The 17,840-nt window shown below is 51.8% G+C and overlaps 4 protein-coding genes across 4 annotated transcripts; all 4 read left to right on the plus strand.

Annotated features, from left to right (window-relative positions):
- Positions 1-8,540: 8,540 nt before the first annotated feature.
- On the plus strand, positions 8,541-10,588 carry A1O5_03753 (uncharacterized protein; the record flags this gene model as incomplete). Its single annotated transcript, XM_007744364.1, has 3 exons — positions 8,541-9,016; positions 9,116-9,311; positions 9,380-10,588. The coding sequence occupies 3 exons, from the start codon at positions 8,541-8,543 to the stop codon at positions 10,586-10,588; spliced, it is 1,881 nt and encodes a 626-aa protein (XP_007742554.1).
- A 1,377-nt stretch (positions 10,589-11,965) lies between these two features.
- On the plus strand, positions 11,966-14,139 carry A1O5_03754 (uncharacterized protein; the record flags this gene model as incomplete). Its single annotated transcript, XM_007744365.1, has 2 exons — positions 11,966-12,933; positions 12,996-14,139. 2 exons carry the CDS (start codon positions 11,966-11,968, stop codon positions 14,137-14,139), a joined length of 2,112 nt encoding a protein of 703 aa, XP_007742555.1.
- Positions 14,140-14,692: 553 nt separating this feature from the next.
- A1O5_03755 (uncharacterized protein) lies at positions 14,693-15,697 on the plus strand (the record flags this gene model as incomplete). The annotated part of the gene is made up of 1 exon (XM_007744366.1): positions 14,693-15,697. The coding sequence occupies one exon, from the start codon at positions 14,693-14,695 to the stop codon at positions 15,695-15,697; it is 1,005 nt and encodes a 334-aa protein (XP_007742556.1).
- Positions 15,698-16,303: 606 nt separating this feature from the next.
- On the plus strand, positions 16,304-16,672 carry A1O5_03756 (small nuclear ribonucleoprotein D1; the record flags this gene model as incomplete). Its single annotated transcript, XM_007744367.1, has 1 exon — positions 16,304-16,672. A coding segment is annotated over one exon (369 nt), but the record flags the coding sequence as incomplete, so codon positions are not given.
- Positions 16,673-17,840: the final 1,168 nt, after the last annotated feature.

Consider the following 17,840-nt stretch of genomic DNA (forward strand, 5'->3'; position numbering starts at 1 on the left):
TTGTACTCATATGTAGGCATCCTCTCATTGGTCTCTTCCCCTTTTTTTGTTGGCCCGGTTTGTGTGCGTCTTTAATGATCCTTGGTTCACAATTCCTTGCAGACAGAGAGGCAGACTGGCGTGCAAGGTAGATCTAGGGGAATGGTGGAGTGGCTCCGAACCAGGGACGAGGTACGGAGTGCTTGGACTTGGACTTGGACTTGCAGTTTGTTTCTCGTATGGATTACTCGTTGCGTATGTAGCATGTACTTGTTAGTCTAACTCGGTCACGGAGGACGTACAAGGCTTGCTTGCTTGATACCCAGTCAACTAGGTTGCATGTAAAACCATGGAACCTGTTTTGTTCCATGCTCAACATGCCTCAATAGTGTCTCCTGTGTACTTACCTGGGGAGTGACTCGTAGGATACTAGTGTTGTCTAGTTATTTTGGCCAAGGGGATGGACATCCACTCATCCACTCGTCCGACTCGTCCGCCCACGCCCACGTCCTCCACGCACACCCACAAACGTTAGGCTCCAGGAAAAAAGAAAGAAAGAAAGGGAAAATAATCCCAGACTACGAGGAAGTTCTCCTTAGGAAGTCAGGTGTCTGAACTTTCGGTGGGTTTGGGCGTGTCAGGTAACAAGCCAGGCAAGGCAGCTTTTTGCGGTGAGGAATGAATCAATGGATCGATCATAATGATGACGGTGCGGTCTTGACGATGGATACAGGAGCTGGAAGGGGCAGGTCACATCAAATGGCGGCAGCAGCGGCAGGGGCGGCGAGGCTGAAACGGCGCAACAGACACTGGAACTTCATATCGTATGCTACATCTCACATGTCACACATACGTATCACATTTCCCACATCATATTCGATTCAGGTCCAGCTGCAAAGCACGGGAACTCACGAGTCTGGTCAAATTGCCAGGATGAGAATTGCTCAATGCCAGGCCAGACATCCTCCCCTTCCAAGAACGCATGAGAACTCGTTGAGTGGAATTTCTTTGTATTGATTGTCAATCCATTTCCCGTCCGATATCCTTCGTTCCCTCTGGGATTGATACCCATGTATCTCGCAATAGATGTCCTGGTAAATACTCCCAATGCTCATGTCTGAGGCTTGCGCTGTCCGTCTTTCGCTTTTGAAAGTGTCATTCTGTATCCATGCGCGCGAACACCCATCATGCTCGAAATCAAGACCGCCAGCGGCCGCAGCTCACCGTGGTCAACGCTCTCCCATGTTCCCTCATCAACACCTTAACGGAATTCCCTTGATCATCTTTCGCAGTATCTAAATCCACTTTGCTTGAGTATCCAAACCCCTGACTCCGTCGCTCGTCTTGCAGATACCGATCTCGCTCAAACTCTCGCCCAAAACTCTCTCAACAGTCAACGATCCTCGTTCTTTCAACCCAGTATTAACGCCTGCTCTTCTTCACAAGTAATTCTCCCACACTGTGGCGAGCAGTCAGAACCAGATGACTGACTGGAATGATTCGCGTCAAAAACTCTTCAGCTGCAAGGCCATGTCCAAGAAGAGGGTCTGCTTTCCTGCCTTACTGCTTACCGCGGAATCCCCGGACACCGAATCCTTTTGCCTCCTGTATCCGATGAATTATCCAATGTGCACTATTCATGGAGATGCAACTGCCCCGAAATTGCTGACGAATTCAGTCGTCCGTCCATGGAAAATGATGTGATCATTGAGGGACAGCTATCGTGACCCTGTTCCTTGCCCCTGTTGTAATAACCCCCGTTCCTCCGAAACGCGTATGATGAATTTTTGGACCTTTTTTTGGGTATTTCGTTGTTCTTTTCCGTGTGTTTTTGAGGCGAAGGTGATTTTCCAGATGTTTTTGGTATTTCCACGCTCGTGTATGCAATCTCGTTGTTCCGGCCACAGCAAGTGCCGGTCATTTTAGAGCGCGTACAAGGTTGTGAATGAATTCGTTGATCCCGCAAAGAAATTCAAAGACTCATGGATACCGTCTCGCAAAGGTAGACCAATTCGGACAAATCAAAAATGAGTCAACAAACAAACCGTCAATCCAACAGAGCCTTGAAGTCCCACCCTCCCCTAGGCAAGTCAAATTTATCCTGCAGAAGGTGTCTTTTTGCGATCAATAGAAAACCCAACAGTGTTTTCTTGTGGTCACGGGTGCTAAGCCAGCGGCGATTCATTGGTGAAGGCCAGGCATCATTTGGTAAAGTGGCAACCAATTCGCAATGGAAATGTGTCTTCGACTTGACCATTGGATGGGGCCGCGGCACAAAGAAAAGGCTGATTTCTGAGCACGACAGGCCGACATACTCGCGGTAATCCAAATTTTAGGAAACATCCTGGTGATCCTGTCAAGTGTACCTCGAACGAGGTATCGAGTATTCGGCCAGGGTCTTGTTTGATGACACGCCAACTCCTGGCCCTGTCTCAGGATGCCGCTGATCCCTGAGGGTGCCCTACTTAGGCACAGACCTTTTTAGGCATCCCAGGGTTGATGTTTCCGGATGATCTATTCACGTACGGGCGGAGTTGTACAGCCTTGCCCTCAAGGCGCAATGCCACTAAGTCTGAGTGCATGTCGGAGCTGGTCGTCTTTAGTGGCGTGGGCAACCACTATTCGTTGATGAACATGCTCGCACAGCAGCATGGATAGGCAGAGAATTGAGAGTTGCCAGGTTTTTGCTAGTTCGGTGGCCCGATTGAGTCAGGGGCTGCAGTAGACAAAAAGGGAACTGACCGGGTCGCTGCACATTAGATGCCGCACAATTCCTATCAGGTGTGATGAGTCCGAGTGTTTTGAAACTTAAAGTCGTGGAGACACAGGGTGCTAAACCAGAGGCAGCTAGCGGCGTAGGACGGAGGTGTTGGCGGTCAGTAATCCACTCCAGCCGAGATGTGTTTGGAGCAAGAACACCCGTGAAGGCGTTCGCTGCATCCGCTCAAGAATCCAGCTGGGGGAGTGGCGATCGAGCTGGGCAGCCTATTATTAAGTAGCTCTGCCCTCGCCATTCCTGTATTGCCCTCATCTTTTCGTTCATCTTCGGGTTGTCGAAAAGCTCATATGATTTCGACAAAGCCGGGTCTGTCGCTTTGTCGAACTCCGTTGAAGATGCAAGGTCTCTTCCTGCACCTCTTCCACTCAGCTGTACCCTTTCGAGGGGTCAAGTTGTCAATCCAGTTCTCAACGGGCCTCAAATGTCGTTGCATTTGAGATGTTGAGTCAATGGTTGATCTTGCTCACGATGCTTCATCCCGCTGTGATGAATATGTCGATACCAGCCTTGTCTAGGACTCTTCAGCCTCAGTCGTTGCTTTGCTGCCTTTTTGGCTGGTCTGGCTGCCTTTTCGCTTCGCCAACCGGTCAACACCAGTGCAATTTTCTCTCTGCCAAGTCTTCGGATTATTGTTAATCCGACACACCGCAGCCTAGCCTTAATCGGCCAGTCCGGCCCCACCATGGGCCTTGGGCGATGCCCGGGGCAGAGACAGTCTTCGGTGAGGTCGTCCATCCGCATTGGGCTTATGTTAGATGTGGGAGGTTGTCCCTGTCTGTCCTTGGCCTTGTCAAAACTCATTCTTGCATTCGGAACGCCGGAAAGATGCCAACATCACCACATCATGGTGCTCGGCCGCACTCTCTTCGTCACTGTCTCGGTCACTTGATTTTTCACCTTCAGCTCTTGCATTTGTGCCTGCCGACCCTTTCATCGTCCGGGTGAACCAGGCAAAGGCGTTGTATCTGCGCACCCTTACACGACGAAGTCCTCTCCTCGGTGCTAAAAGACGGCACACCCTCTTGCTTCTTACCAACAATAACATGCGAACTCTAGGAAATTGAGCGAGCGACTTGCTAGGCAATTATCAGCGAATGCGGGTACTACTTTCTGACGTTCATACTGACCTGAGATGTAGAAAAGCCAACCAAATTCAAATCCCCCCACATCACAGGCCTCCCTGTAAATCGCTGCCGTGCGATTCACCTGCGGATACCCGTTGCAGGCCCGCAAGAACGATATCTAATCTCGCCAGACTCTCCATCCTCCTCTCTCTGGGGGGCTGTCCAGGGAAGTAAGGAGCCTCCACGCGAGGTTGTTGCGATTGCCCTGCGAATGCCTGTTGCAGGTCTTGAAGAACAATGTCCAACCTTGCCAGGCTCTGCATCCTCCTTTCACTGGAGGGCTGGCCAGAGAAGTGTGGTGCCTCTAAGCGAGGTTCTTGGAGCATGTTTCTCATCGCGTGGTTGTACACACGGCCAGATTCGGTTAGAGACGGGATGGAGGACATTGTCGGTGAAGAGGAGGATGACATCTCAAAACTCAACGCCGACAACATCCCTGAGGAGGCTCTCGAGTCTGACTGGGAAGAGGCAATGCTCTGTGTGGAGGAACTGTCATCCATGTCAGCTGCGGTACATATGAATTATCTGGAACGCCGCTAGAACATTCAGGTTCGCTGTGCGAAGAGCAAAGGTTTCTGGGCACCATATGGTTCGATGGTCTGATCTCATGTTTGCCGCGAGTCTCCAAGTACCCTGAATCGGATTCTCCGTCGATTTGGAGTACACGATTGACCAGTGGCTCGAGTCTCTGTTCTGGTAACAGCAGCAGACACCTGAGGTGCAGCCACAATCCTGATTGCGGTGCAGGGGGATAGCTATGTCCATGGCCAGTATGGAAATAATACTCACGACATCCTTGCGTTGCCAACAATTGTCGTGAGCGGTGATGGAGGTGGTGGAGGAGATGGTGGTGGTGGTGGTGGTCGAGGTGAAGTTGCCGTGTGCCGTTTCGGGCGCAGATTGGTTTTCAGAGGTGAGTAATCTACTCGGTCAGAGATGTTTTACGGTTGCAGACCAGGTATAGGTAGATGGAGGACTAGTTATTGAACAATGTCAGACGCTTCAGATTCTTCGGCATCAGTTGTAGAAAAGGGCGTGTGGGTGTGTGGTGAGAGTGCGTGTGCTGGTAGGTTAGCGTTTTGCAGATTTGTGAGGGCGCAAGACGGGCAAGAGACTAGCAAGAGGGCCTCGCGACCCAGGACTCAATTGTCCCCGTCCAAGTCCGTCTTGTCGAATGCAGGCACAACTGCCCGCTGTTTGGCTGATGGTCCATTAACAATACCTGGTTGGTACCACTGGGTTGTACTGTGCCGTATCCATTATTTTGAAATGGCTACCTTCGATACGCCAGCCCTCCAGCTAAGATTGTTTCCAGAGGTATTGGTGTTTCATCCCAATGGCCGCATATGAGGTCGTCATCCCGCCGCTTCCATCGTCCAGAAAGACATATTTCGCCACTCACATGCCCTCTATTCACCGCTGACAGCGCCGCTGTTTGGGGGCGGCTCAGGACCTTCTGCTACATGTGCCACACGATGTCGTGGTCGTTGAGCCAAGTGGGATGGCACTTGGTTATCGATGGGGAGGTGGGTGACTTGCTTTTCGGACTGTTTTCATTTGCCTCTACAGAGCTAATCGACTATCGATTTACTATTGACGATTGACGGTCGACGACGAGAAGATTGTAGTGGTGGGATGCTCTGAATGCTCAGGGATGCCGCAGGGCGCCACGACTTGGGCCCGCTGCCAAATGTACATAACGTGCAAATCATGGATGAGCATCCAGGGCATTCCTCGAGCACCCCTCCATTCACAGCGCCCATCGACCCTCCTTGTTCGTGGCCACCACCCCCTCCACTGACAGTACTGTGGCTAGTGTTGAGGCTCTGCCGGAGATTAGAAGAAAAAGTTTTCTTTTCTTTTTTCAAACCCAGTCTTGTCTCGCCGTCACTGGCTGCCAAAAAAAAAACAGTTTGGCAAGGGAAAGCACAACAGTTTTATACTAGCACCAAAGCGAAAGGTTTTTTGGTTTTTGTGTTTCTCTTCCTGCCCAACGTCAGAACCATAGAGTCCCAAGCGTCTTCCCACGTGGTCATAACCTTTCAAGTTAAACAATGAACAATTGTGTGTGGCACTGTGGCAGGAGCAAGACGCAAGGGGCACAGAGATGATGGGTGCTTAGGCGATACCAAAGGCTGGTGGGCTCACTAGGCCTACCCACAGGTGGGTTGTGTGGCTGTGGGCTCCGGGTGCGGGGAAGTGAGGGGCGTGCCTTCACTGTGCCCTCAATGCTGGTGACGGCCGCCGCAACCCAGGGTTCAGAGGTAGGGCCACTAGGTTGTTGGCTATTGCACCCTTAGGACAGCCAGGGATAGCCTAGGTGGCCCGTAGCCAACACCCTTTAACCGCAGAGCTTGTCTGCTTCAGACTGGCCCAGGCGTGAATATCCGCCTGGCTCGATGGGTATAACTACTATTCAAGTGTTGGAAGGATTCCTTATCGATAGTATCTAGGGATTCATGATAACTCAGATCCTGACGCGGAGCAGCACTCAGCAGTCAGTACTTGAGACACTGGAGGGGGTATTTTGGTCATCCCCCATCATTCCCAATTTACCTACATACCTAGATAGTCAATCAATCCCGTCCTCTTCTAGGCGTTCGTCCTTCATGGATGGATGCGTCCTTGTCACCTCCGAGCGCTTCAGGTGACCCGGTTTGCTCGGTACAACCACCCCGAGACTTTGGCCTTTATTATACGAGCAGCAAAGCTTCTTGGGCGCAAAATGTCTTTCGATTCGCCTGTGCCGACTGAAGTTCGGCTTGTTGCAGCCCTTTCTGCATCAGTAATCAGGGCTTTTGCACATTTAGGGTCAATGAGATCAAGGGCCCGCCAAGTTCATGCATGGACCTTTCAGTGATGCACCCAGACAACGCGCTGCACATGACGCGCGCAACACCAAAGTCACAAACTACCAATCTGCGCACTGCAAAACATGATTGGCCTCGCGCACGGTCAGCGGTCAGATACGACAACTACAGTTCTGTGTTTTGACTCATCCCGAATTTCACGCTCCGTCCCAGTCTGTCCCGAGTCTAGACAACCGATATCGACCTCTCAAAGTCCCCGGCATGGACCGCTGGAAGCCAATAATAACCCCCGAGGCCAACGCCAAAGGCCCCTGACCATTGCCAGCTGCATCTCCAACCACCATCTGGGATTCTCCTGCGCACTGATCTGAACCTAAAGGACCTCAGGTTCGGAACCTGTCAATGGAGAAGGACCTGTCCCTTGACTGGCTGTGTTCGAACCTAACTGATCATGGCACATAATTTGGTGACCAGTCCGGGGTTTCGACAACACAAGTCTGGATCCTGTAGGAGCCGCTGGGACCGTCAACGAAGTACTTGTTGGTACTTAATCCACACAATCCCAGACGAGTGGAGACTCTTTTTTTTCCTCCAGTATTGTCATCGATCATGGCTTCAATCCACATTGCGCGACCAGACTCGACCGTGGCTCGCATGCAGCGAGTCAACCACTACCTTGATCAGTCCTACAACTTCAATCACTTGTACGCCCAGGTTCCCAGCTCCGAATACCACAAATACAGACAATCTCAGCTCAATCAAGTCCTCGACATTCTGATGACCTTCTTTGATTCGAATGCAGGCAGTCCAGCGCCCACTGGCCTCCTACACGACTCGGTCCGAGAGCGGTCCGAGCTTTGGTTGATCTTCCCTCCGCAAAAAAAAACATCGTGCACGGGATTCTGACAGGTGCCAGCATTCATCGGAGCCCGCCTACAACCAACGTGAGGGATTAAATCCGAGCTAAAACAACCATCGAGTACTTCATCGCGGCATCTTCATGCATGGGCTGCCAGGCCTGGTAGGGGTGACCAGTGAGATTGGCGGATCGGGCCGCCGTATTGTCTGCACCATCACTATTACCCCGGAGCCTGGGGTGGTGCCCCGGGATTACCGACGACCCTGCTTAAATATTTGCGATGGGCTGCCTCATTTCAAAGCGCTCTGCGGCGGCTTGCTTGGGTACCCAGTACTGTCGCATAGTTGTGGCTGGCACTGAACACGAGTTACGAGTTTTTGGCGATTACAGCACTGCCATTATCACCACCTCATACGGGGCGACGGTGGTAGTTGGACTTCCTAGTTAGGACCAGTTCATGCCTGGTCAGAGTATGTAATTCCAGGGTATGTGCTTGCAGGACGGGGTGCAATGCTTGGTTGTTGTGTGCGCTCTCATTCACGAATCGAAGAGTGGAATGCCCACCAGCCACAGTGGCCGGGTGGAGGGAAAGCTGGCTGGTGCTGCTAACAAAATACCCTATTATTAATAGGGTAATTAGGGTAATTAGCCATTAGGGCTGTCATGGTGTTTGTTTTGTGAATGAGGTGCCAGGATCTCTACGTCATAGGCTCTCTAGTACGAAGCCTTGTGCCACTCACGTGCAGACTGGACTTGTCATTGGCTGGCGTCCCCATTCCACCTTCCCAGATGTTTTCCATCCCGTGTTTTCAGACCAAAAGTCCATCGTCATCGTTTGCACTTCAAACATTGGGGTTTTGTCTTCGTTTAGGGTTGTTTCTTCTCTTTCGATTCTCTATCCTTGAACCCCAGTCAAGTTTCTGTTTTCCCGTTTCTGCTCTTTCAAAGATGCTGGCTGGTGGTTTCCTAGTCGACTACCCAGTAATAAGATGCGTATGCTGCCAAGCCCCCCTTTTTCCGTGCCCACCTCCCCTTTCCTCGCTAATCTCTACTCAGATCGCGTGAGGGCATGGGCACATTCATCTGCGCACAAGCACAACTTCAACCCATGGTCGCCCGTTCGTGATAGTCATGGATCTTCGGCGAGTGAAGACCAACCGCAAAACGCAGATGCAGCAGAGCAGAAGAAGCCCAAAGGCTCCGTTTTCATTCGTGTCTTGGCCAATATCAAGGTCGCCCTCTTCCACAGTTGGGTCAATGTCCTCCTAGTTTTTGTTCCTGTAGGCATCGCCATCCACTTTGCCGGAGTCAACCAGAATGTGGTCTTTGCCATCAACGCAGTTGCCATTATCCCTTTGGCTGGCCTTCTCACGTTCGCCACCGAAAGTGTTGCGCATCGGCTTGGGCCTACTTTAGGTGCTCTCCTGAATGTGAGCTTTGGAAATGCTGTCGAGTTGATCATATTGTAGGTCATTCAACTCATTCTTCTTGGAGTCTGCTAACAGAATGCAGTATGTACGTCATGTCTATCCCCAACTCGTGGGCATGGCTAAACCTTCCAAAGTATCGCCCTCGTCAAAGATGAGATTCGCATTGTCCAGGCGTCCCTTATCGGCTCCCTTCTCGCCAACCTCCTTCTGATATTGGGTATGGCCTTTTTGATTGGAGGCCTAGAGTTCCAGGAGCAGATTTACGACAGTACTGTAACTCAGACTTCGGCTTGCTTGCTGGCGCTGGCAGTCCTCAGCTTGCTGATTCCGGTGAGATTGAGTTCTTCGCGCTGAGCTGGGTTCACAATCAAAAGATGCTAGCTAACTAGGGTTGTCAGACCGCCTTCCACGCGTCTTTCAGTGACCTCCAAAAAGCTGACCGCGCAGTCATCAAACTCAGCCGAGGGACTTCCGTAATACTTCTCATCATCTATGTTCTTTATCTGCTCTTCCAACTAAAGTCCCACGCATATCTTTACCAAGGAACACCGCAACATATAATCGACGAGGAAGCTACGCCAGGTATCCTTCAGCGTCTCGACTCCACAAGTTCTTCGTCCGTCAGGTCTTCAAGATCGTCTGCTACAAGTGCCGGCTCCCATCGGCGTGTGAGCAAGAGACTGAAAGCAAAGCTAGGCAGGAGGAGGGAGGTGAAGACCGAGGTTGAATCTGAAGCGGACCCTGAACAAGCTGTCGTGCAGCTGCGTCAGAACGTGAGTGACGACCAGGCAGAAAAGACAGCGGAGGCACAGGAGATCAAGTCGCGAGATGCATCAATGGAAGAAGGCATGCCACCCAACCCTCCAGCAACTTCAGCGAAGGACAAGAAACCAAACACAGGGCCTCGCGGTCTCTCTTTCCGCCCACCACCAGTTTTCCGATCGTCGACGCATCCTTCTTCCAGAGGCAGAGAAGCGAAATATCCTTCTCATCCACTTAGACATTATCAGTCAGCGCCTGATCACCAAAGCCGAAGTCCGGGAGCTGCACGGATCGCTCGTCGCTCTTCACCGAAAAATTCACCCGCAGAGGAAGACGCTCCGCCCATGAGTCAAACAGCGTCGATCATTCTCCTACTAGCCTCTACCGGTCTTGTTGCACTGTGTGCAGAGTTCCTTGTTGGAAGTATCGAGCATTTGGTGGAAGATTCCCCGTTGTCGGAAGCGTTTATTGGTCTAATCATCCTGCCCGTCGTTGGCAATGCTGCCGAGCATGTCACGGCGGTTACGGTCGCCGCCAAGAACAAGCTCGACCTTGCCTTGGGCGTATCGCTCGGATCTTCCATTCAAATTGCGCTCTTCGTCACTCCATTCGTCGTCATTCTGGGGTGGATCATGGATAAGGACATGTCTCTCTACTTCAGCTTGTTTGAGACCGGGTCTTTGTTTGTTTCCACCTTCATCGTTAACTTCCTGGTCCTAGATGGGCGAAGCAACTATTTGGAGGGTGCACTGTTGTGTGCATGTTATGTGATTGTTGCTGTTGGAGCATATTTCTTTCCCGATGGACAGGACCAAAGTTCCCTCACAAGCGGGCCGTCGAATTGATGGTGTGCTTCCCTTACCAAAGATTTAGAGGCCGTCTTTTGGCGGCCATCTCTGCCAATGATTTGTACTCCACGAGACTCGAATTACTCGTCGTTATGGTCAAGTTGGCTTTGCAACACACCACATGACCCAGAACGGGTCTTCTCTATGCTGCAAGGACCTGCTTTGCGCTGAGTGGCGAATGGGGTTCTGGCCGATGCTCCAATACACGACAGTTTCGATCCCGACACAACGAAGCTCAATAGCCGATGACCTGTAAGCACAATGGCCGAGGAGATGACCATTTTGCTCTTGGCATCTTGGTGCTGCTTGTATCATCAGCATCATCACTGATGAAAGTCATTCGGCATACAACAGAGACAAACTCTTTAACAGATCCGCTCATTTGGAGAGATATTAGTTAGGGAGCTGCAGCGAATTCAATACTGTCATTATCAAAGTATCACGTGTCGAGTTCCTAGCGACGACTGTGTTCTCGTCGGCATCTGCAGACGCGGCTGAATAATACAGAACAAAGAACGCAGTTCCCGGTCGCTTGAAAGAGCATTGGCAATATACACTCTCTCCTAGAACCAGGAGTATGATTTTCACATCTTCTCCTTCAGGCACCTTCACCGGGCCATGGACAGGAGTAAGAGCTCCAATCAGAGAGGCGGATAGTTTGGTTTGCTCCCTGTCGGATAGATAATCTGCTACAGACAGCCACGACCACAAGCGACTCAGCCGGCTGGAGCACTCATAACTCATCTACCAACAGTGCCATCACCATTACGGGAAGATAGAACTTGCAATTGGGACTGTTACTGAGGAGTCAACATGGTTCATATACTCCTTACTGAGAGAATGTGCCCATCCCTGACCATCCCCAAGGAGGCAAGGCCAATCTTGGCCTCTCGTGTTACTGACTTGGCGATAGACGCGATTTTGGGGCTTCCTTTTTTCTTCTTCGACTTTTCAAATTGGTCTGCGACACCAATGCCTTGGGTTAGCTATTTCGGGGTCCAGGATCCTGTCAAGCTTCAGCAGTCAACACCAAGCCTTGGCAGGGCCAACAGCCCGATCTCATCTACTGTCTAGGCACTTCGTGTTTGCGGCGACAGCCCAGCCTTCATGCAATTTGCGATTGGGCAATGCACTTCTGTACTTCTGATTGTTTTTATTTGAGGTAAGGTGGTGATGTTAGCCTCTCTCTCGGTTGCCATGTCTCAATTCAGCACTCGATGCTACAACACGGGCCCCGGTTCTGTTGCTCCATAAATGTGTTTGGGATACCTGCAGTTTTTGAGAATGACCGTTGAACCTCCCGTTCGGGGACCATCACCCCCTTTGGATTGACCTTCGGCTCTTTCGCTACTTCTCGTTTCCTCTTGCCTCGCCATGTCGACTATCGCAGGAGCCTCTATCTACACGGGTGCTTGGGTCGACTGGTCCCGTGGAGTTGTGGTCGGAAGCACCATCACGCTTTCAGCCCGCTCCGCCTCCGTCCTAACCGCGTTTCTGGCTTTGTTTGTCGCAATAGTAGGGTCCTGTCTTTGGAGGATCCTCAGCTTTATCATCCACCAATGTTCCGCCAGCCCGTACGCAAAAGATGGTCTGCATCATCAACACCAACTTGTTTTTCGAAACACCAGTTCACCCTTTGAAGCTACGAAATCCTTCGCACAAATTGCGTGGTATTGGCGGAAAAATGGGCGAAGATCCTGGGCTCGTTCCCTTCCTCTTGCTTTCTTTGCCATGGGTTTTTTGCTCGTGTTCGGTGCGGCCTCCATATTGACTTCACTCGTTACCGGAGCCGCAGGAGCTCAACGATTGATTATCAGTGATGATTGCGGGTACTGGTCTTATGATCCGGGAGCTACCCTCGAACAGCGAACACTGGCTATGCAATACAAGGATTTGAATGACACACTTATGGCGGCTGAATATGCACGGCAGTGTTACGATCAAGATGCCGGCTTGAACAAACTCAGCTGCAGCATATACGCAAACCAGTCTATTGATTGGACCGCTGGAGAGACAGATTGCCCATTCGACAAGTCTATCTGCGCCGTTCCGTCAGCATTCAGAATGGATACAGGCTTGGTTGACTCGCACACTGATTTAGGAGTCAACACACGACAATCAGACCGGGTTGGATTCCGCAAAGTTACTACTTGCTCGCCGCTGAGCGTAGAGGGAGACTTCGTCTCTGTTGTCATCTCAACTGGAGAGGACGGCCTGGGAGTGGCGGGAGATCGAATCCGACAATATCACTACGGGACATACGCCGCTGCCACCTACGACACAAATACAACCTACACATACAATCAACATGCTTTCATTGACGGCTTCGGATATGAATTGAAGTAAGTTTCTATCCCAATAACCAAACTACAGAGGCAGTTCCACTAATATGGATGACACATAGCGCCATCCAAGTTCCCCTTGATGACATCGGCTGGCTCCCTATTTCCCAACTTGATCCTGTAGACGCCGATCTCACAATCATCTTTCTCGCCTCCAACGCAATAAAATACAGCACCCCCAACTCGGACCCTTTCTTCAGTGCGAATTTTTACGTTGAACTGGGAAGTTGGAACGGTGTGAATTTGTCTTATTTCTCTGCAGATGAATTTGTCTCGGTGATGGCATGCGCAGATCAATATCAATATTGCAGTCTTGGCGATGGGCATGCCGTAGACAGATCGAAGTGCACCCCCCTGACAGGCTACCAACAAGCATGGACAGCGCTCAATTCGACGGCGGTCAACTTGAATGGCATGCAATACGGGGTTGCATCGCGCATTGCTCTGAACTCCCGCGGCCTGTCCACCTTCCACGCGATCGGTGGGCGCGGCGCCCAAGCCCTGCGTGCACAGGATACCATTTCCGACCGCGTCCAGCAGGTCACTTTACCGGATGACCAATGGCAGGTTGAAGTGAGCAATTGGTTTGCTGTGAGTCTTGCAAGGCTGCAACATGCTCTGTTCGAATACGCGGCTCCCAGCGTGGCGAAGGTGGATATGCCCGTAGGGACGTACCTACAAGTCCCATTCGACGAATTGTCGAGAGCGATGTGTCGTAGCCAGAAAGTCTCGTTGTCCGGGGACACGGTGAGCTTTAGCGTGCTAGGAGTCATCATCATCCTAGCGGTAGGCGGAGCGATCGCTCTACTTTACTTGCTCATGGAGCCAGTCGTGGGCTGGGTACAAACGAGACTGCAATGGGGGGAGTTTAGGAGAGTGAGGTGGGTAATGGACGATAAGATGCAGGTCCAGAGGATGGCATTTGAGGGGGCGGGCATGGGCGGAGCGTGGACCAATTTGGACAGGAGCGTACCGGTCACAATGAAGAAGGACGTAGTGTTTGGGGATTTGGGTGGTGTGGATTTCGGAGCGCCGCGATTGGGCCACCAGGGGAAGGGAACGGCCATGATGAACATGGTGACCTACGATGAACCGACTCACCTGTTTCATATCTCTCAGACGCCGGTGGACTACAAGCCGCTCCCGTCGCAGGGATGGTCAAGAGAGGCCTCGGTGGACGCAGACATGCCACGCCATTTGGTGTGAGATACTGGGGACAACGACGAGCTCGTTGCGTTGAAACAACTCTCAACACACGACTGCTCTAATTGAGCCTAGTGGTATCTGCACTGGACTAGGTTTCCTGTATGTCGAGACACGGAAACGGACACGGAGTACCGAGCACAGAGCATGCAGCGACGGAGCAAATGACTCACAATGAATAGACGAGAAGCCATTTTCTTTTTGGGCCCTTCTAGCCCCATACTAGCTATCCGGCACAATTCGGCAGATGAGGGAGGTATTACGTCTTACTCGTCCTCTTACTTATTTGGGTGTTCGATCCCAACATCCGTTGAGGGGCTCGGGGGGGTCGGGCGTCGGCTGTTGGGCGTTCAATGATACAATATGTGCTCCGTTCCCGTGGGGTGCTTGGGGCTTGTTTGGTTCAAAAGACGTTGTTCCTGAGAACTAAAAACTCAAGGGACAGGCCCTGCACATAATCGTCAGCAGCAGCAGGACAAAGCGGACAAAGGTCTAAAAGACAGACACAACACGCTCCCAACACTCTAGATACAAGGCACTGGGGCCTCGGTCAGAGATGGCGTCCACGACGAATGCCCGGGACCCGACATTCCGCAACTATGATTCTTCGTCGGCGGCGAAATACCTCCAACACCGCCCCAAATACTCGGACAAGCTGATTGATCTGGTCATCTCGCAGCACACCTCTTCCGGCGGAGAACTGGGCCTGGTCATCGACGTGGGTTGCGGACCCGGCGTTGCGACCCGATCTCTGGCGCCTCATTTCCAACATGCCATCGGCGCGGATCCCGGTGTGAGCATGATCGAGGCCGCAAGGACTGTCCCTACTTCCACGAAATCAGGCGAGCTGATCACGTACGAGGTCCGCTCGGCTGAGACGTTGAGTTCATTATCTGCTCTGAAGGAGTTTTCAGGAAGTGGGAAGGACGGTCTGGAATGTGTGGATCTCATTACGGCGGCGACCGCGGCACATTGGTTCGACATGCCTCGCTTCTGGGGGGAAGCGGCCAAGATTCTCAAGCCCGGCGGCAGTGTGATCATTTGGTGCTCCGGGGGTTATCGGGTTGATCCGAGCACCCCAAATGCGGAGAAGCTGCAGGACTGGTGGAGAATGTTTGAAGAGGAGGTGCTCAGTCCTTACGAGTTGCCCGGAAACAGGTTGGCTCGGGAGCTGTACGTCAATCTGGGCATGCCGTGGGAGTGTCTTGAGCGAATCGACGGCACGGACCAAGAACTGAAGGACCTGCTGAATGAGTTTGACGAGAAACAGTTCGTTAGGATCCAGTCCGACAGGGACGGGCGCATGTCCTCTGAAGGTGCCGTTTCAGAGTTTCTGAGGGTGGACTTCGCGAAGATCAAAGCGCTGCTGGGCACGGCGAGCCCGATCACCCGGTGGAGAGAAGCCAACAAGGAAAAAGTGGAAAAGGGGGAGGTGGAGGACATTCTGGAAATGGTGGTCAGAAGGACCAAGGAGATAATTGAGGAGGTACCGGAGGGGAAAGGGAGGGATTATATCGAAAGCGGGAGTGGGATGGTTGTGTTGGTTGTGAAGAGGAAATGAGAGATGGGGGGGGAATCTTGTTCCGGGTCCTAGATGGCAATAGATATATATTTAGTTGGGTATGATTGCCCAGGCTGAGGCTTCCTTGTAGAGGTGCATATAAAATTTAGTATCGTGCTTTATATTGATAGCATACCTACCTAGGAGATCCATTAGAAAAGATTGTAGTCGATACGGAGCAGAGCCTTGCCCAGCCTTGCTAGCCATACTGGGTAATCTTGCGCCTGCTTGCGCCGGCGGATCAATTTTCCGCATTCTTGGCATTGAGGCTGCTCCTCACAAGGCTGCCAATGCCTCACAAATTTTGACATTTCTGGCCTCTCTCCACCTTCGTTGCACCGCTCTTTCACAACACCGACGACGACGACCCCTGTCAACTTCGTATCTCGCTTCTAGGACAGTCGCTTCCGACCACACAACACCCTCCTCTTGGCGGACGATCCGGAGACCTTTGCGAATTTTGCACTCGACGGCGCAACTGGCGCAAAATGAAGCTCGTCAGGTGCGTACGGCCTCTTTACCTATCAACACTGTTTTCATGGCGGCGCCGCATTAGCCTGCAGCGTGGCCAGATCATGGTGAACAAGGGGGAGGCGCTGTTGCTGACGGTATATTAGATTTCTCATGAAATGCGCCAACGAATCGGTCACGATAGAACTCAAGAATGGCACCATAGTTTCAGGCACCATCACCTCAGTATCACCACAGATGAACACTGCGTTACGGGCGGTCAAAATGACCATGAAGAATCGGTCGAATCCCTCCGCCCCAGGCGAAACTGTCAGTCTTGACACCATCAACATCCGTGGCTCAACGATCAGATATTACATCCTACCCGACTCTTTACCTCTCGACACGCTGCTCATCGATGACCAGCCAAAACCAAAGAACAAGGCGAGGAAAGAAGGCGATTCACGAGGGCGGGGGAGGGGAGGTGGTAGGGGACGGGGAAGAGGCGGAGGACGCGGACGTGGTAGAGGGAGAGGCTTTTAGGTTGGCGAAAATCCTGGGACTGGAGATGCACATCTACATTTGAACGACCATTCTATCGATTGGAGGCCCCACATCTGACGTTGCGGTCATGATCAGAGCTTCTTTCCTTCGATGAGGATAACGCCTTGCAAAAACCTTGCCATTCGGCAGAGAATGAAGGGCGCTGATGCGCGAGCCGCTCAATTCCTCAAGTCAACATGCTGTTATGATGGAAATATCAATACGAGGGACGCGTCCCGCAATGGTGTCAATTCAGCTCCAACCCGGTCGCGGTGCGGACTCTACATTTCCTGCAAGAATGGTTCTGGAGCAGCTTCGTTGTGCAAGATATGCAACGGCTTCACGGCCGAGGGGTGAAACTGAGGCGCGGCAAATACTGTGAAAAGAGTTCCAGCTTCTCTTCCTTAACACAATACTCGGCCTTTTTTCATGCCTTGACGAGGAAGTCCAGCACCAATGCATGCTCTTATAACTCCTTTCTGCACTCATTGGGTACCCACGCTGTTGTCGGACTGGGGCGGCGGTTTCTCTGGGAAGGATTGTCATCTCCCTCCCACTCGGCGTAGATGAGTTGGACCTTGCTAAGAGTGAATCCAAACTCCGCGTGGCTGCCACGTCCTTCATGACTAGCTCGACTACCTTACTAATCACAGGCTGTATTGTCTCCAGTACAGACTGCTCCTAGGTAACTAACGGCGAGGATCAGCCTATAATCTCGACTTCAGCAGTCACTTTTCGATCCTCCAGCGTGAGATGCGACGGTAAGTATCTCGTAAGCACACACCAAGAGACGTGCTCATAGCGCTATCAAGCTCTCCGTTATACCCACCTTGGCGGGCTGGCGGGCAGGCAGACAAAGTAAGTGATCCCCGAGAAGCCCGAATACCAGAAGAAAGCCCAGCAAGTGTCTGAACGTCTTGCTACGAGTAATAACGGTACGTACTTCCCGTCACGTATTAGTATTCTCGGATGCCAACGCGAAATGGTGGCCTCGTGTAAGATTTCAAGACACTGCTCCCGTAGGGGTAGCATGATTTCGGGGGCGGGCCTAACGAAAAGTTACAAAACGACCCACAAAGGCCTGGCGAACTACCTAACCTTTGTTTGAATGATGGGCCGTTGCACGGAGGCGAGCAAGACAAGGTTTTCA

The sequence above is a fragment of the Cladophialophora psammophila genome (assembly GCF_000585535.1).
Source record: "Cladophialophora psammophila CBS 110553 chromosome Unknown aczJe-supercont1.5, whole genome shotgun sequence".
NCBI lineage: Eukaryota > Fungi > Ascomycota > Eurotiomycetes > Chaetothyriales > Herpotrichiellaceae > Cladophialophora > Cladophialophora psammophila.